Source organism: Syngnathus floridae, chromosome 4 (assembly GCF_059516105.1).
Source record: "Syngnathus floridae isolate MCC-2025c chromosome 4, RoL_Sflo_1.0, whole genome shotgun sequence".
Classification (NCBI taxonomy): domain Eukaryota; kingdom Metazoa; phylum Chordata; class Actinopteri; order Syngnathiformes; family Syngnathidae; genus Syngnathus; species Syngnathus floridae.
The window spans coordinates 17,920,467-17,936,325 of NC_142416.1; the positions used below are offsets into that span (position 1 = coordinate 17,920,467).

Below are 15,859 nucleotides of genomic sequence, written 5' to 3' on the forward strand. Positions count from 1 at the left end.
GACTCCAGGTGCAAAATAAAATATAAAAATATATATAAAAGCAAAAAAGTGGATTTTGCATTCACACAGTTTCTACCGAAATTGCATTCTTTAGTTTGTTTATAGTACTTTTGCTCTGTGACTGTCAGCATTTCATTTTCAACCACCTGTCAAAGTAGGCTTTTTTTTTTTTTTTTACACATTTTGCAGGGAGGCTGTTTTGCATAAATATCGCTGAAAAAAGTTAAGAAAAGTACAGTACTTGAATCTTGGCTCATAAAATACATTTTTGCAGGTCTCCAAAAGATGTCATTTTTGGAAATATTCCGCTTTCTGGGTTCTGTGTGCTGTAAAAAGGTGATGACTTAATACATGTTTCGGATATTGTGAGTTTCATCTATTTATTTTTGGTGGATCAATTGTTAGTTTCTGATAAGTTAGAATCTGCTATGAAATTAGAATTTCCTAAAATTTCCTAGACATTTTGAAAAATGTTCAAAAAATGTCCTAGAATTTCTGAGAATTTTCCAGAGTTTCTGCACCAAAGGTTTGAAAGATTGTTGAACATCGAGTTCAGGGATTCTACTGCATGTACATGAAAAATAATATTATTATCAAATTAATTACGGAGAAATGATAACATTTTTTACTGTTAAATGAAATCTTTTGAATGCATAATGCAAATACAAAAGTCTCCATTCTGTGGTCTTAAAAAAAAAAAAAAAATGGTGAACAAAATTTTAAAAAATCCAAAGTACAGACAACAAGTCTGGACATCACCCTTCCGCACTGTAAACGGAGAGGTCAGAGGCCATGGTGACAAGCAGTTCCCACGGAAACTGATTGAAAGGCCTCTGGACCGTCCCCGTCGCCTGACCTCGACTCTCCTTAATCATCAGCAGCACGTCCTCGTCGTCCAGCACGCGGATGAGGTCGCCCTCGTAGTCGCGGTAATTCAGCGCAATGTCACCCAGCTTGAACACGTCCCTGAGAACACACAGACAACAGCACACACACTTCAATGCAGCGGTTGCCATGGAGATGAAAACAATGAACTCATTTCACGTTGGATTAATGATGCTCGCTAACACATTACTCCCCTCGTTCTTTTTTATTTTTAGCCTGGAGATCCATTTTTTATGAGGGGGATTTTTTTTTTCTTAACATACACACTGGCAAATATATCAGAAATATAGAAAAAAATATTTTTTGCCATATTTGAATGGTGCTAAAAGTGAAGTAGCAAGTCTGAACGATTAGAGATCTGGTGTTTTCATAGACAGGCGCAATTAGAAAGAGGCGTTTGCGCCGTAGTGGGAGTGTGGTTCTTGCAAAATAAGTTAGAGTGAGCACCACTCTAAGAGAACTCACACTTTATCTTTTGGAAGTGCGTAGAACAACAATTACCTCATCCGAGACATCAGCTCCATGTGTGTTGGCTGGATGGTGAGATCTTCTTGAACGCACACGTCCCTGCAAGTGGACACGCAGACATTAAAAAATACAAAAAAAACAGCTACGCTAAGCTATCGTTGTTTTTTTTTCGGCCGTGGAACGAATTAAACAAATTACAGTGTATTCTTATGGAAATAGTTGATCCAACATATATCACTTTTCAAATCGGTCTCGGAACGAATTAAATTTGTATGTAGAAGTTTGACTGTAGTAAAAAAAAGTAAGCAAAATATAAATAAATATATAATAGGTATGCTTCCAAAGTGAAAGCATCAGGACGGACGGACGGATGGAATCATATTATAGAAATGATGTAATTGTACCTTGTTTGGATTCCAGAGGGGGTGAGCAGATAGCATCGGAGGCAGCTGTAGGTGTGGCCTTCTCCTTCGTCCTCCGATTCACTCTCCGGGAGGGGCTTGATGATCTTCACGAAGGATTGTGGAAAAATACCCGTCTGGTTGTTGACCGTGCCCTGTGGCAAATAATAATCAAATGTGAGGAATTCGCACCCGGAGATGTGTTAGTCTGACTCATTAGCTCGTGCAGGATAAATGACGATTAGCATGTAAACCTGGCTACTACGCTTCAGTGTGGTCATAAATATTTAAATAAGTAAATAAAGCAATTATCACTTTTCCAAACATTGCTTGACTTATCAAGTGAATGGAAATGGAAACCATTTTTTCCCTTAGGAAATGACAGAAATAGAACAGTTCTTATTTTATTTTGAATAATATTATTATTTTAAGTAATAATGTTATATTTAAATAGTCTTAACGAGTGGGAAAAAAACATAATTCAACATTCTGTTTTCTAAATGTATGTTGAGATGACGCAATAAACATATTATGACATTTTTCCATTAGCATTATTGGATCTGTGCACGGAGCAGTCAGAAGGTAAAAATAAGACGAAGATAAGAGCATCCTCCACAATGGCTTTGTCACCCCCTCACTGCACCCACCTCCTGTTACTTCATCTTTTTAGCAGCTTTTATTGGCGTCTGCACACTAAGCACGACTTCTTTGTTCAGATACAAAATATTTGACTTTCGGGCACAATACATTTGAATTTTAATCTTTTGTCTTTAAACATTTACATATGTGATACATTTTAAATGACCTATTTGAATGTTTCTTTTTCCCTCCCAATTATAAATAAATGATGTATTTGTTATGTTTGAATTCAAATTATTTTGTTGTGTTGTTGGATTGTTAGTTAGAAATATTTATATTAATTTAGTTATTAACTAAAATTTCTTTTATTTAATTGATAATTTACTTTATTTATGATTTCATTTCAATTATTTTTATTTGAAGTTTAGATTTTTTTATTTATACATTTACATTTTTTACTTCATTTTAAAAAAAAACAATTCATCTTGATATCATTTTTTATTTAACATGTATGCATTGTTTTTCCTTTCCTGCATAAGCACAGAGATAATATTCAAACTTGGCACGATACCACAGTGGCAACTGCAACCTCATTTTTAAGGATAAGGATATTTTAAGGGGACACCTGATGGAAAAAGTTTGTGAATCGTCAATCTAATCAAAAGGCTTACTTGAAGCGAGTCACGAGAACGAGTCATGTCACATCACTCTTCAAATCAGCATTTTCTTCCTTAAATACCATCCACATTTTTGGGGGGGGGATTTGGCACTGTACGTACCTCCAGCCAGTCGGTGTTGACTCGATGCAGCAGGAAGATCAAGTCTCCTCTCTTCAGGTTCAACTCTGCCTTGCTACTGCCACAAAAGTCAAACATGGCCTGGTGCAAGAGAAGAAACTGTTTAAATTGAACTTTATCTCGTAATTACAATTATTTAGTGTCACCTAACAATTTCACATGTGTGTGGGTGCATTATGTAATATATATTATTAAATATAAATAAATATAAATAAATGCTATTACATATTACTTTATATATTATATATATTTATAACTGCAAAAAAATATTTGAAGTTCACAATGGGAAATAAGCAAACCAGCAGGCATGCTCGGAAAACAATCCAACATTTTTAAGTATATGCATCATCGAGCCAAACAAGCAGCGAGCACGGAGGGAGCCGCGACGAGATGATGCGCACAGCAGTGGCTCAGCTGCCCCCCCCAAAAGGAAAAAAAAAAATCGGAGCGGCGAGAGCAGTGGGAGGGAGGTGAAGAAGAGGAGGAGGAGGTAGGAATAGTCAAATTTAAACAGAGGTGAGGGGCTGACAGATCACTGCTGCCTTTGCTGTCCGCTTGGCTTGCAGCGAGTGTGGAAGATCGGGATCGAATTCACGGGACGATGTGCGGTGAGCGACTTTGTCTCGTTTTTATCATCTGCGGAACTATTATAAAATGCTATTGTGTATACGCGTTCTTATCAACACACAGCTTAATTGGTGACTGTTCATTTTAATCAGTTGTAAAAATTCCGATCATTCCGAACGCAACAGCGTCAAAAGTGATGCATGAAAAAAAAAAGTAAAAAAAAAAAAGAATTGTTTGAATTATTCAACAGGTCATGAATACTTCATGATGATGCTGAGGAGAAATTTGAATCAAATTATTACATTTATGCAATATCAGGGATTAATTGATCATTCTAAGTGTTTTCAAAAAGGTAAAAATAATATTACAGTATTTATTGTGTCTTTAAATCATGTCGTGTTGTGTTGTGTGACCTTATGGTCTACGATGGGTCAACAAGTGTCTGTGTGCGTGCGTGACTTTAATCCCAGTGTAAACAGAATGAGTAATCTAGATTAACTATCAGATTAGTTTGACCATGTTGACACCAACACTCCCACACACAAACTAAGTATAACAGACACATTGAACTCCTTGAAGTAAGAATGTCTTTGCACAGAAATTTTGTTGGAGCCTCGAGTTGCTTTCTAGGTGTGATGTGCTTGTTTTGGTGGCGATACTGCGGACAATAAAAATTTATTTAATTTAAGAGTTTGATTTGCTTGGTTTAGTAGCATACAATTTTGAAATTTGTGCAGAAATGCTGCTCTGCAAGCAAAAAACAAAACAAAACATAAAAACACTTTCTTTTTTTATTAATTCAATTAATCTAAAGGTATTTATGCCTCCAGAATATTTGTCCAATTATATTTAGATTTCTGTCTTTTTAGCATAAAAGTACAGTTACACAAGCATTTAAGACATAGAATCTAAATTGAAGTCCTTAGATTCATTTATTTTATGTTTTTGTTGAATATTGTTTGGAATTTATTTACTTTTTTAATTTTTAGGTGTGAAAATGCTGGTATTTTAATAATGAGTTCTGAATTAAAATTAAATTATTTATTATTTACTACCTCAACTATGCACATACACATTGACAATTAGTCAAATTGAATTATTATCTTTTTACTTATAAATAAGTTTGTCCCAAAAAGATGTGAAACTTTGTATTTTTTTGTCACCTGCTTATTTTATTTTCTAAAAATCATTTTTTGTAACTTGTACATTTTCTACTTTTTGTGTCAAAATTCTGACAAAGTATAAAAAATGTATTAGTCAAAAAAACACAATAATTCTGCTCAAACAAATTCCTAAATGTTGGCTTTTTTTCTGTTATTCATTTCATTCTTTTAAATCTATATTTTAAATGTGTTCATTTTTGTGAAAAAATGCTGATATGCAAGTAAAAAAAAAAAGCACACATTTTATTTGTACTTTTTGCATTTTTTTCTTCCCATTTGTTAAAAGTAACTCCATCCAGACTTTTTTTTTTTTTTTGTTCGAGATTATTTGACTGAGAACAATAATTTCACATCACTTGCCAAAGTCACTAGAGCGCAAAACAGAAAGACAGTATACGCTTTGATTTCCTCGGAGTTCATCAATGTTTGCAAAAAGAAAAAAAAGAAAATGTATGCACGGTTAGCGAGAATGGAGCAGTTGAGCAGGCAACGACTGTAAATGACGCCTGGGTTGAGCTCGGGCACAGGAGCAATCATCTTGAGCAATTAGCGGCGCGCCCACCCGCCCTAACTAGCTTGTAAAAAGCTTTCGCTCCTTGATTAGCGGCAGCGAGGAGGGAGCTGGCGTTCCCTAGGAGAAAAGCCAAAAGAGGAATCTTTCCTGAAGCCTGTACCGTAGGTCTCTACTGGATGGAGATTTGACTCGGTGGATTGTCTAACTACTATACCTGCAGGCCAATTGGAAACTGTCAGCCATGTTTCCATGGTTACAGCTAAGAATCCCTCACCATTTCTGGCATGCTGAATAGGATGTGAGGAATGTGAAAGTTTGGAGAGAAGCAAAGAGCTGCTGAAAATGCACAGCAATGAAGAAAAAAAGGAAGTCCATACAAATTCATGACTTCTGCTTTCTGATTGTCCTAATTGAAAAAGCGACCGGGACTCTCCTGACCCACTTCGGGTCTACGGAAACTTCCTAATTGGGATATTCAAATTCTGTAAGTTTCCAATATAAGTTTGTTTGCGGGGAAGCACACCGAGGGGGCACTCGGAGAAGGAGCAGAAATAAAATGTTGAGTAGGTTGGCAGCATTGTGGGTAGATTACACCAGTGTGGGAGAGAGAGAGAGTGAGGGAGAGAGTGAGAGGCAAGTGAACTATAGAGAGGCTGAGCTCAGTTGGCCAATAAAAGATTGCTGAAGTGTGCAGACGGTTTGGTATGCTCCATTTTTTGAAATGCATTCATTTCGACGCAGTTTTGGCGAAGTGTTTCTGCAGGAGCACAAAGTGCGCTTAGAACAAAAGCAGCAGCACCACGTCAATTTTGAACACCATGAAAAATGATCTTCCATTAGATGGCAGAAGATCCAATGAACCTGTTGCCGTTCGTCACGTTTACTTTCTACATATCGTTTAGTCGAGCTGGATTTAGTGCAGTTGTTACGCTGTGGGAGGCCATGGCGATGGTAACCATAGCAACAATAATAAATAAAGACAATTGATAAGCGTGTATATACCTCAGCCCTGGGTGATGAGAAGAGGTCTGGCTTGGGTTTGACTGTCTTCCTAAGAGGTCAAGAAAATGAAATTTAGGAGGAAGTCATGAGAGTCCAATTTTGCATCATCTCCACTTACCACATGTCCACCTGGTGAAACACGCGATGTACTAACAACGGTCATCACAAATAAGGAAGTAAGCTAGGATCGTTTTTCCTTAGGGGCGGGGCAAGAATATCCAAGTACGAATGCAAAACCCAGTTGTTGTTTTTTACAGCCTCTGAAATTCTTCAGAAAATGCTGATAAAGATTCTTTAGATGTTGCCTGCAGGACCTTGGGTTGAAATGTAAAAAACGATTACCGGAAAAAGTGAATTATATGGTTTGCCGGGGGGGAGTCAGTGCCCCAGCGGACCCCCCTCTAGCTCCGTCGCTGAAATTGAACTAATGTCTCTGTGGCTTATAGATAAATGAGAAATCTGACTCATGTCTCCTGCGTTAAATTTATGACTTTGAGAACATTTTTGTCATTCTGAGAATGCTTCTCTGACTCTTTACCGATTCTATCAGAGGTTCTTCATGACATACACGGACGAAGGGGCTCACACTTTGCGGGTAGGCGGTCGCAGACGCCTGAGCACTCGAGGCTGATGTTGGCCGTCCTGCTCCGTCTGGTAGAAGAACATCCTGAGATCCTCATCCAGCAGCAACCATGTCGGCAGGCCCAACAGCCTCTGCACATGAGAGGAGGAATCGGATTGGGTTGTGGGAGTCGAGTGAGGTGGAAGGTTGCGTAGCGGGAAAAGATGGAATGTAAAACCATGTAGGTTGCGGCCAAACGAGCAAGGCGAGTGAGTGGGAGAAGACGACGAGAGAGAGAGAGAGAGAGAGAGAGAGAGAGAGAGAGAGAGAGAGAGAGAGAGAGAGAGAGAGAGAGAGAGAGAGAGAGAGAGAGAGAGAGACGCCTACGTGTGCAGCTACATCTGCAAACTAAACGCCATCCACCTACTGCAGCATCTTTCGGCCCACTTCTAAGTAAAGTTGCAGCGGGAGCGAAAAAAAATTCAAACGCTGCCATTACCTTCATGTACGTGTTCAACTCAGGGATTCGGCTCTCCGCAATCTCCCGCTTGTTGCCAATGAACACTTTACCTGGAGAAAAAGAAAATGCGGTTTATTATTGTACTTTGGAAAATAAATGCTGTGCAGGTCACTCAAGTTAGGGGAAAAATAGAAAATGGCAACAATACAGCAAAATGGCAATTTGTAGGTGGTCTGTAGAAATTGTAGAACTAACCTAGTTAGATGTTTATGAAAGTTGGCAGTTACCCTGTACCCCAAAAATTGGCTATCTAGAGTTAGCCACTGCTAATCCACATGGCTGGAAAAAAAAACTCTGGATTAAAACAAAATTAGTGGGCAAAAGTCATTCTGCTATCTAATGACTTGTTTCAAAGTGTCCTCAAAGACCTTTTTTTTTTTTTTCTCCATGCCGCCCGACATTATATCATTCCACATCTTCGGTTTCCCTTTCTATCTTGATGAGCTCCGCAATTAAACCCATCAGCTCTAATATCATGCAGCAGATTCCTCCCTCCATGGCAGATGCTAAAGTTTGGAGAAAAGTTGAACCTTCATCATCACCTCCCAATTCAGTGAGTGAGACTGATTAAAATCATAATGTATTCCATTTCCGCAAAAAAAAAAAATGGTGAGTAGGAAGCATAAATTCAAACCAGAACATTTTGAAAGATTTGACTACTTTTGAATTTCAAAAAGATGCAATAATGGTCTGAAACGATAAATTGGTCAACATCGAGACTTTTTCTGCGAAATGACTTTGTGTCTAATGGGAAAAAACAAAAACAAGTGTTGTGCTCAAATTAAAAAGTCGATTTTTCATCGGACAGAACCACCAAAAAAGCAATCGTGCTAACGGTACTTAGCGACGTTACACCCACTAAATCTAGCAAACTAATAAAATGCAAGGTAATCATGAATCAATTATTGCAAAATCACAACAGTGATTGACTTGAGTCATTACTGCTGATAAAAGTATCGGTGACACACCGACAGTTTTGCGTTTAACTCCATTCTAAGTGATTTCATCGCTGTACTTTCGGTACAAAGTTTTTAGCGGCATCCTGTGGTGCAATCAACTTCCGCCCCAGTGTCGCAAACAGGTGCACCGCATCTCCAGCAGCCCGCAATCAAACTCCAAATTGTTTCGTAAGCTACTTTTTGCACACAGCAGGCCCACAAGCAAAAAAAAAAAACGTTCTGGATTGCCAGAATGAATAAATCGTGACAGAGATGGGATTATTTAACTGATACCTGGAAGTGTGGGCAGCACGCAGGTGTTGGGACCAGGTCTGTCTGGGTCTTCTGGAGAGTATCTGGACTCCAAGATCTGGTGCAGGCTGAAAAACTCACTGTAGCGCCTGTAGATTAGATACTTGCTCCATCCTTTGGTTTTCACCTCAACAACAAACCTCTGCACAGTGAATGGAAGACAAAGATGTTTTCTCGGTTGCTTTGAAATGCTAACATGCTTTTTTTTTTTTTCAAACTTACAAAGTAGTCGATGAAGCCTTTTTTCTCCTCGATATCCGCAATGATGGCACTGATGGGGATGTTGTTAGGCAGTTGGTCAAAGTCACTAGGGAATAGAAAACAAAAAAATCAATGATATAAATAATATATATATATAAACTTTATTCATATAGTTTCAAATCTATGCATGTGAAGTGCAGGTATTGGAGTCACCATCCACCATTCTAGAATTGAACCCAACGCCATTTTTTAAATGTAGTTTACAGAACTCTAGTTTGCTGTGGTTTCCCTATTTTAAAATGATTAAACAAGAAATATGTGGTTTTCTCATTTTAAAATGATTAAATAAGAAATATAACACAAGCGTGGCCTACCCCAACCACATTTGTAAACTCACCTCTCGTAGCGTAGCTGCTGCGGTAGAGACATGGCCGAAGGTGTCGAGACAGTGTAGAAAGCAAACAAAATATTTCAAAGTGTGAATGACAACATCAGGAAGTGAGGGGTTGGCAACCAGGAAGTGTTTTGCATGGGTCTTTCCAAACAAACCAAAAAAGGGAACTCTTATTGTACATAGAAAAAACATGATTTTATTTGAGCTAACTTTTTATATACAAAAAAAAGCAATACATTAAATATTTGGAATCATTCAAGATGTGCATACTTTTATGTGACGTTGCCCATTTGAAGTCTTTATGTAATATTATTATCACTTTAAGACATTATTTTAACTCTGATTGTTACTATTATGAGGAGAAAATTTCTTAAAATTGTACATATATTGGCCAGTGGTAAAATTTTTTTACACCACCTCAAAAAAGACCATACTCACCACATTCAAATACAGTGGCGTAGTAGGCCTAGGTGTTCATCAAAAACAAGGCACGGGTGTTATTCCTCGACAGTACCTTTAATTATAATCAAAATTTAGACTTTATTAATGAACAGGTGGATTTGAAATGTTAAGTTTGCAACTGATGCAATTTTTTTTTTGAAAGAAATAGATGTTAGTACCTCACCTAAAATGCGCGAGAGAGGCTTCTCAGTCGTGACTGACGATTGGCGTTGAATCAGACGTGATGCAAAGTGAAGGACAAACAGCATGAGCGGGAGTGTTTTGCCGCTGTGTGTGACACTGCAGTGAAAAGATTGTGGAGAAATACACACAAATACACAACGCATACAAGTTCAGACACTTGTGGAGGATGCCATTCAATCTTTACATTGTATATGAAAAGAGAGTCTTAATAAGTTTGAATTCTAATTAAAGTGGGTTGGAGAAGTCAAATAAATCAAGTCAAATGTCTTTCTGTATTCATTACGTGTGGGTTTGGAATTTGTGTTGCAAATTGATGGTTATTATTTGCAAGAGTTTGTCACTTATCTGATTTATTGTGTCATTATGTAATAAGAAGCTGGATGCGTAACAGGCCGACCAGCCAACAACTTGCTGGATTTTTTTTTTTTTAAAACGCGCCCACGGCCGCCCTCACATGCCGAGGCCGTAGCGTGGACGCTAAATATACCGTTGTTAGCGCCGGTGCATATTCTGTAAATAGTGGGGGGGGCTTCCGTCTTCCCACTCAAGCTGCTTACAGTAGTTAGCCACAGTTGCTAATGAGTCACTTATAGTAAATGGGTTTTCAAAAATTATTTTTGAACCTGATGAAATAATATAATAACAACATATAGTGATGAAAAACATACTTTGTCTTGTATGTTGCCATGGCAACGTGTACACTTCTCACAACGTATTGCGTAACTTGTATTTCTTCTGCATGTCCATTCATCCAGCTGACAGGATGGTGATGACGGACCTGTTGAAAGCGGAGGAGATCAAGAAAGCTCTTGATGCCTTTGCAGGTTGGATTCGTGTACATTATTACACGTCTCAGTATTGTGATTTGTTGTAGTACCAATACCAACCTATGAGAGGCAGCATGGTGCCACAATGCACCCAGACTGTGGAGAAATAGAGAAATCAAAGTGAGGATTTAGCGTTGAGAAAATTGACCCCCACCAACCTTTATAATTACCTATTCATACCACAAGATGGTAGCAAAGCACTATGTCTGTCTAAATGAATTACGCAGTTTCTTGGGTCTTGCTGGTCTACAGGCCTTTGCGGTTTTGGCCCATCGGTATGTGTGTAGCTTGCTTAACGCTGATGTTCTTTGGTCTCCATTGTTTTGCTGAGTAGCAGAGACATTCGACCCTAAAAAGTTCTTCGACCTGGTGGGAATGACGGCGATGTCGGCCGAGAGCGTCAAGCAGGTCTTCCGGGTTCTTGATGTGGATGGAAGCGGTTTCATAGAAGAAGATGAACTCAAGTGAGTCAAACAAGAAAACATTTCTGCTCATTTTTCTTTTTTTCAACCTAAGAGAGAAACATTCCATCTTGCTCAGGTTTGTGCTGAAGGGTTTCTCCAAGGACGGCAGAGACTTGACAGATGATGAGGCAAGAGTGTTCCTCAAAGCTGCGGACAAGGACGGCGACGGCAAGATCGGAATTGACGGTGAGAGGAGTGGGGAGGTTTTATCTGACGAAGTTTACTGTCAGAATGGTAACGTATAGAAGGACAGATGTAGAAGTTGATATGAAACCTAGTTAGTCGAAAGAACAAAAACAATCAGGGGTGGTGAATTTACTAGCTACAAGTCTGTGGCCCAATTGCGTTCCACTTTGGAGGTTCCTCTGTATTTTCCACACAGTAGCATACAAGTTCTCGATTTTGTCGTTTTTTTGCTCACCAGAGTTCGAAGCGATGGTGCATGAGTAGAAGAAAGCAGGACCTCTTCTTCCTCCTCCGCCTCCCTGAATTCATAGTTTGTACCTGCCACCATCAAACTTCTTTCACCTCCCCGGGGGAAGCCACACACGGAGACGGACCGGCCTGACCCGCTCACCCACGAAAACAGGCAGCGTCTATGGGGAGGTGTTACCAGATTTGGGTTACATGTTTTTATCGGGTATCAAATGTACTTCTCAATCATTCTTGATGAGCTCATAAAGATGGCTTGGTGCTAGTGATGTTGTATTCCAAATGATTCTTTTTCAGAACTGTTCATTTTTATGGATTGGTCACATGCCAGTGCACCCGCATTATCTTGCTCTTCACCACGCAGCCCCACTCATCCGTGCCTAAAAAATTCACAACCAAGAAAGTGAGAGAAGACAGTAAGAAATGACAATAAAAGAGTTATTGAGTAATGGATATTTCTTTTTTTACTTGTTGTTACCTCCAAAACAAACCTGTTGAATATTAAAAGACACCATCAGCATTGAAATAAGAAAAGTGGACGTATAATAATTGACTGAATCACCTTTCATGTCTTACAAAATAGAAAACCAGGAAAAATATTTGAGATTTTTTTTTTTTTTAATAACAAAACAAAATGTGTTTCACGAGGGTGCGGGAGTTGAATTATGATGGTGACACCCAAACAATGAATCCACCTAAAAACTGCGTAAATATTCTTTTAAATGTTTCATGCTCATTTACAAACCCCGAGACTGCCCCCCCCCCATCAAAGGATGCGAGGGGCGGATCGGTCATCGGTCTTGGTGGGGCGAAGCTTCACGGTGGCGAACGGGTTTGTGCCTCTGAAATGAGAGCATGAAACTTATGTGAGTGTTTATCAAATAATCCATTTTCAATTGAATTACCTTGGAAATAGAGGGTGCTCAGGTGGGCCGTTGGGTGATAAAGCCTAAAAAAAAAAGATTTGATCTCTTTTGGTCGCAGAGATGATATTTAGCATTGTTGAGTTCACCGTCTTCCAGTACCTGTGTGTCGACGGCGGGAGAAACCGGTCTCAAATCCATAAATTCCCGTTGGAGATTCAGGCTCTTTGGTGGAGGGGGCGGAGGAGGCACAGCCTCAGCTATGATTTTTGTCTGAACGGGTTTTGGCTCCACCACCTGCTCCGCCTTCTTCTCAGGAAGCGGAGAGACGAGTCGGAAGTCTACAGATGCTCTGCGATTGGGCGTTGCCGGCGGAGGGACATCGCCGTAACTCCTGCTTTCTGATTGGTCGTTTCGGGTGTCGCCGGGGTCCAGCAGGTTGTTCATACTACTACTCCGGAGAGAGTCGGTACTGAGAATTTAGAAGAATATTAAATGGACTGCAGAGGGAGCGAAAATATAAAAATAATTAATAATAATAAAAAATTTCTATCACCTGTCGAAATCATCAATGGGGCCAACATAAGCAGCAGGAAACCAGCCCTGCCTGTAGAAGGTAGGAAGGAAATAACTCTTTCAAAATTCTTAAAAGTCCCAGCAAGGGAAAAACGTACCTTAAGCTGCTGTCGGTGCGTCCGTACAACCAGCCGTTACGCGGTTCCTGGACCAGGACCGTGACTGTCTCCCCACGGTTGAAAGGCAGCAGCTTGGGGTTGGATGAGGCAGGATGAGACACCAGGGCCTTCATGGGACGCCCTCCGGTTAGACCCAGAGATTCCCCCACCGAGCTGGAGCGAGAGCGGCTGGGGAGGGGTGATGGTGCTGAGTTTTGGGGAGCAAACAGAAAGATTACTATACCAATCAAATTCTATTCGGTCTGCAAATGAGTACATTTTCGCCCATTTTTAACCAGTAGGGGGCAGCAATGCACTTACTGTGTCAGCAACAATGGAAATGAACAGAATGGTCCTGCTCAAGATTTTGGAGCAAATCTTTGATCTATTTTTTTTGTGTATTCACTAAGCAAAGTCAATTGATTGTGGTTATGTTTCCCCAAATTCGATCAAGGAAATTTTGTCGAATGCGTTAAAGGTTTCGAAAAGAGCTGGACAACCACCTCGTGAGGGCACCTTGCCCAGCGCCTGTTGCTCGCGCCTGGCCCAGGACATGTCGTCATCTCTGGCAACCGTCTGGAGCAGGGAGCTCACGGAGCCTCGCAGCTGAAGGGATGCAAAAGAGTCTTTGGTATAAGGTTTTTTTTTTTTAACTGACTGAACTGACAAAAACCAGTACCTGTGCCTCTTGGTCCAAATTGGTGGGAGTGCGAGATCCGGAACCTCTGGTCTCATTGACTTTCTCCTTCCATCCTTCTGCTTTATGCTGGAGAGCCATGCCTGTCTGAATACAGATGAGAAAGGTGATCACCTTATTAAATTCTGGCCTGATCAAACGGCAATAAGCAGAAAAAGGCCTGCAGCAGTTTGCTTATTAAAGCCCTGCCCTTGCTTGTTTGTGACTTTGACAAATGGTTTGTCGGGACGCATTCGATTAACTTGCTTATTGCAACTTTTGCTTTTTAGAAAGTTGTCGTTGACTTCTGTTTGCTTATACCTTGTTAACAAGGAAGAGGAGTGACTGGGCCAAACCGCAGTGTTTCTCAGCCAGGAAACGATATCGCCTCTCTTCCTCCTTCAGGATCTCCTGCTGGCTCTGTTTCAAGTACTGCATATAGTCGCTGCTCTCCTAGTAACACATCACGATTTGTGTTCACGGAAATGGGATTCACTTCATCCACAAAGCACAGCGAAAAAGCCACATTACCAGAGAGTCCCTGAAGGCTCCCCGTCTTAGCTGCTTCTCCAAAGCCTCTGCCTGGTTCCTCACCTCCAACTCATACACTCGCCGGCTCCCCTGCAGCAGCACAAAAAAAATCCTGCAATCCTCAGCAAAACACATTTCCAGTTTTCCACAAAGGCCCTTTGCAGCCTCACCTCGATGTACTCCTCATCCAATTTGACGTTCTTCTCCATGGCTTGTAATACCTCCACCTGGAACCAACGGAACTGCAGCAGAGATAACGAAAGAATCAGTTGTTTCCATCATCACGTTCGTAGAAATGTGCCATGAGGAGCCACGCATGGATTTAAGAGCATCAACGTGTATTATGTGTACTGACCACTCCTTCCATCTCGGCGGTGAGTCTTCGTTGTGTCTCAGATAACTGGATCAGGACATCCCCTGAAACAGGACCGACACATTATGCTTTGAGAAGTTATTAAAAGGCAATGCACTGCTCTTGAGGACACGAGTAGATTAGGACTGGAAAAAAAAAAAAAAAAAAAAAGACTCCCCTCATTAATAATTTAGCATGTGTCACTCAATAAGACCGCTCATCAAGCTGACCTTCTCAAGTTCTCAGAAGCACGTGCGCTCTCATTAACAGAACCAACCAACCACGTGCGAGAGGTCCCATAGTGAAAGTGACACTGGTGGAAAATACCAAAGGGCACTCGTGCGATCACACAAGTGCACCGTTACGACAGGCTTTTTGTCGTTGTCGCCGAATATCACGATAACTTACCGAGAGATCGAGAAGATAGTGTGTGAATGGCCTGGTCGCCCATCTTGGCTACAGCACTGAAGTAGGACTCGCTACAAACAGCTAATGCTGTAAAAACACAGAAAATAAAATATGTGTATAAAACAATCTCTTGCTGCAAATGTTTTACTGAAAAGTTTACATGTATGCACGTGCACACACACACCCTGGAAAGCTTTGACATAGCTGTTTCCCAAAGCGACGAGCTTCTGAAGGCCCGGGTTGAAATGCTCCATCAGGTTCTGCAGAAGAAGAATGGACGTATGTAAATTCTGCTCTTAAGCTAAAAGCCAAGATGTGTTAAAGAGTTGATACTCACGGAATAGACGGATAAGGTGGATTTGTGCAGCTGGTCACTGCTGGTTGCTGACATGGTGCAAATATGAAATTAAAATATATCAAGAGACAGCAGCCGGGAGAGAGCGCTCGAATTGTCCCAAAAAAAACTGAACACCTGCGTCGCACTTGAAAAAAAAAATTCTGTCCTCGACCGAATCCTCTTGCGATGAAAATTCAGCTCAGTCTGTGGATTAGAGCGGGCAAGCGGTCGAGGGCGAGAGAAAAAGGGAGCCGCTGATATGAGCTGCCGGGTGAATTATTGATTAGCATGCCTGAAAGAAAAGGAGGCAGAGGACGGCCAACGAGCTGCGATGCAGACTCAATAAG

At 40.4% G+C, this 15,859-nt stretch overlaps 3 protein-coding genes across 5 annotated transcripts; 1 reads left to right on the forward strand and 2 right to left on the reverse strand.

Annotated features, from left to right (window-relative positions):
- Positions 1-354: 354 nt before the first annotated feature.
- ncf4 (neutrophil cytosolic factor 4) lies at positions 355-9,522 on the reverse strand. Its single transcript, XM_088374799.1, has 10 exons — positions 9,307-9,522; positions 8,931-9,015; positions 8,691-8,850; positions 7,438-7,508; positions 6,963-7,090; positions 6,377-6,425; positions 3,113-3,211; positions 1,758-1,909; positions 1,387-1,452; positions 355-966 (listed from the first exon to the last, which is right to left on the reverse strand). The coding sequence occupies exons 1-10, from the start codon at positions 9,336-9,338 to the stop codon at positions 756-758; spliced, it is 1,053 nt and encodes a 350-aa protein (XP_088230925.1). The 5' UTR covers positions 9,339-9,522; the 3' UTR covers positions 355-755.
- On the forward strand, positions 3,594-12,124 carry pvalb7 (parvalbumin 7). Of its 2 annotated transcripts, XM_088374801.1 has the most exons (5): positions 3,594-3,738; positions 10,704-10,772; positions 11,110-11,239; positions 11,316-11,425; positions 11,664-12,124. In XM_088374801.1, exons 1-5 carry the CDS (start codon positions 3,732-3,734, stop codon positions 11,687-11,689), a joined length of 342 nt encoding a protein of 113 aa, XP_088230927.1. In that variant the 5' UTR covers positions 3,594-3,731; the 3' UTR covers positions 11,690-12,124. The 2 variants fall into 2 exon arrangements, with proteins under 2 accessions (XP_088230927.1, XP_088230926.1); XM_088374800.1 differs by lacking the exon at positions 3,594-3,738 and having other exon boundaries at positions 9,914-10,772.
- On the reverse strand, positions 9,307-15,776 carry baiap2l2b (BAR/IMD domain containing adaptor protein 2 like 2b). 2 transcript variants are annotated; one of them, XM_088374797.1, is made up of 20 exons: positions 15,648-15,776; positions 15,513-15,552; positions 15,360-15,435; positions 15,176-15,262; positions 14,771-14,832; positions 14,586-14,657; positions 14,416-14,505; positions 14,206-14,337; positions 13,888-13,992; positions 13,712-13,814; positions 13,209-13,416; positions 13,091-13,141; positions 12,697-13,006; positions 12,577-12,620; positions 11,661-12,513; positions 10,836-10,871; positions 10,617-10,726; positions 9,929-10,044; positions 9,742-9,806; positions 9,307-9,323 (listed from the first exon to the last, which is right to left on the reverse strand). In XM_088374797.1, the coding sequence occupies exons 3-15, from the start codon at positions 15,427-15,429 to the stop codon at positions 12,438-12,440; spliced, it is 1,410 nt and encodes a 469-aa protein (XP_088230923.1). In that variant the 5' UTR covers positions 15,430-15,435; positions 15,513-15,552; positions 15,648-15,776; the 3' UTR covers positions 9,307-9,323; positions 9,742-9,806; positions 9,929-10,044; positions 10,617-10,726; positions 10,836-10,871; positions 11,661-12,437. The 2 variants fall into 2 exon arrangements, with proteins under 2 accessions (XP_088230923.1, XP_088230922.1); XM_088374796.1 differs by having other exon boundaries at positions 15,513-15,726.
- Positions 15,777-15,859: the final 83 nt, after the last annotated feature.

Coding starts and splice junctions, on each gene's coding strand:
- ncf4 (XM_088374799.1), bottom strand. CDS start 9,338: ATGTCTCTACCGCAGCAGCTACGCTACGAGAG. Junction 8,851..8,930: donor AAGGCTTCATCGACTACTTT/GTAAGTTTGAAA, acceptor TTCACTGTGCAG/AGGTTTGTTGTTGAGGTGAA. Junction 6,426..6,962: donor CGACCGCCTACCCGCAAAGT/GTGAGCCCCTTC, acceptor TTGACCTCTTAG/GAAGACAGTCAAACCCAAGC.
- pvalb7 (XM_088374800.1), top strand. CDS start 10,604: ATGAAAAACATACTTTGTCTTGTATGTTGCCATGGCAACGTGTACACT. Junction 10,773..11,109: donor AGCTCTTGATGCCTTTGCAG/GTTGGATTCGTG, acceptor TTTGCTGAGTAG/CAGAGACATTCGACCCTAAA. Junction 11,240..11,315: donor ATAGAAGAAGATGAACTCAA/GTGAGTCAAACA, acceptor CATCTTGCTCAG/GTTTGTGCTGAAGGGTTTCT.
- baiap2l2b (XM_088374796.1), bottom strand. CDS start 15,566: ATGTCAGCAACCAGCAGTGACCAGCTGCACAAATCCACCTTATCCGTC. Junction 14,833..15,175: donor ACTATCTTCTCGATCTCTCG/GTAAGTTATCGT, acceptor GTCCTGTTTCAG/GGGATGTCCTGATCCAGTTA. Junction 12,621..12,696: donor CTCCCGCCGTCGACACACAG/GTACTGGAAGAC, acceptor TTTTTTTTTTAG/GCTTTATCACCCAACGGCCC.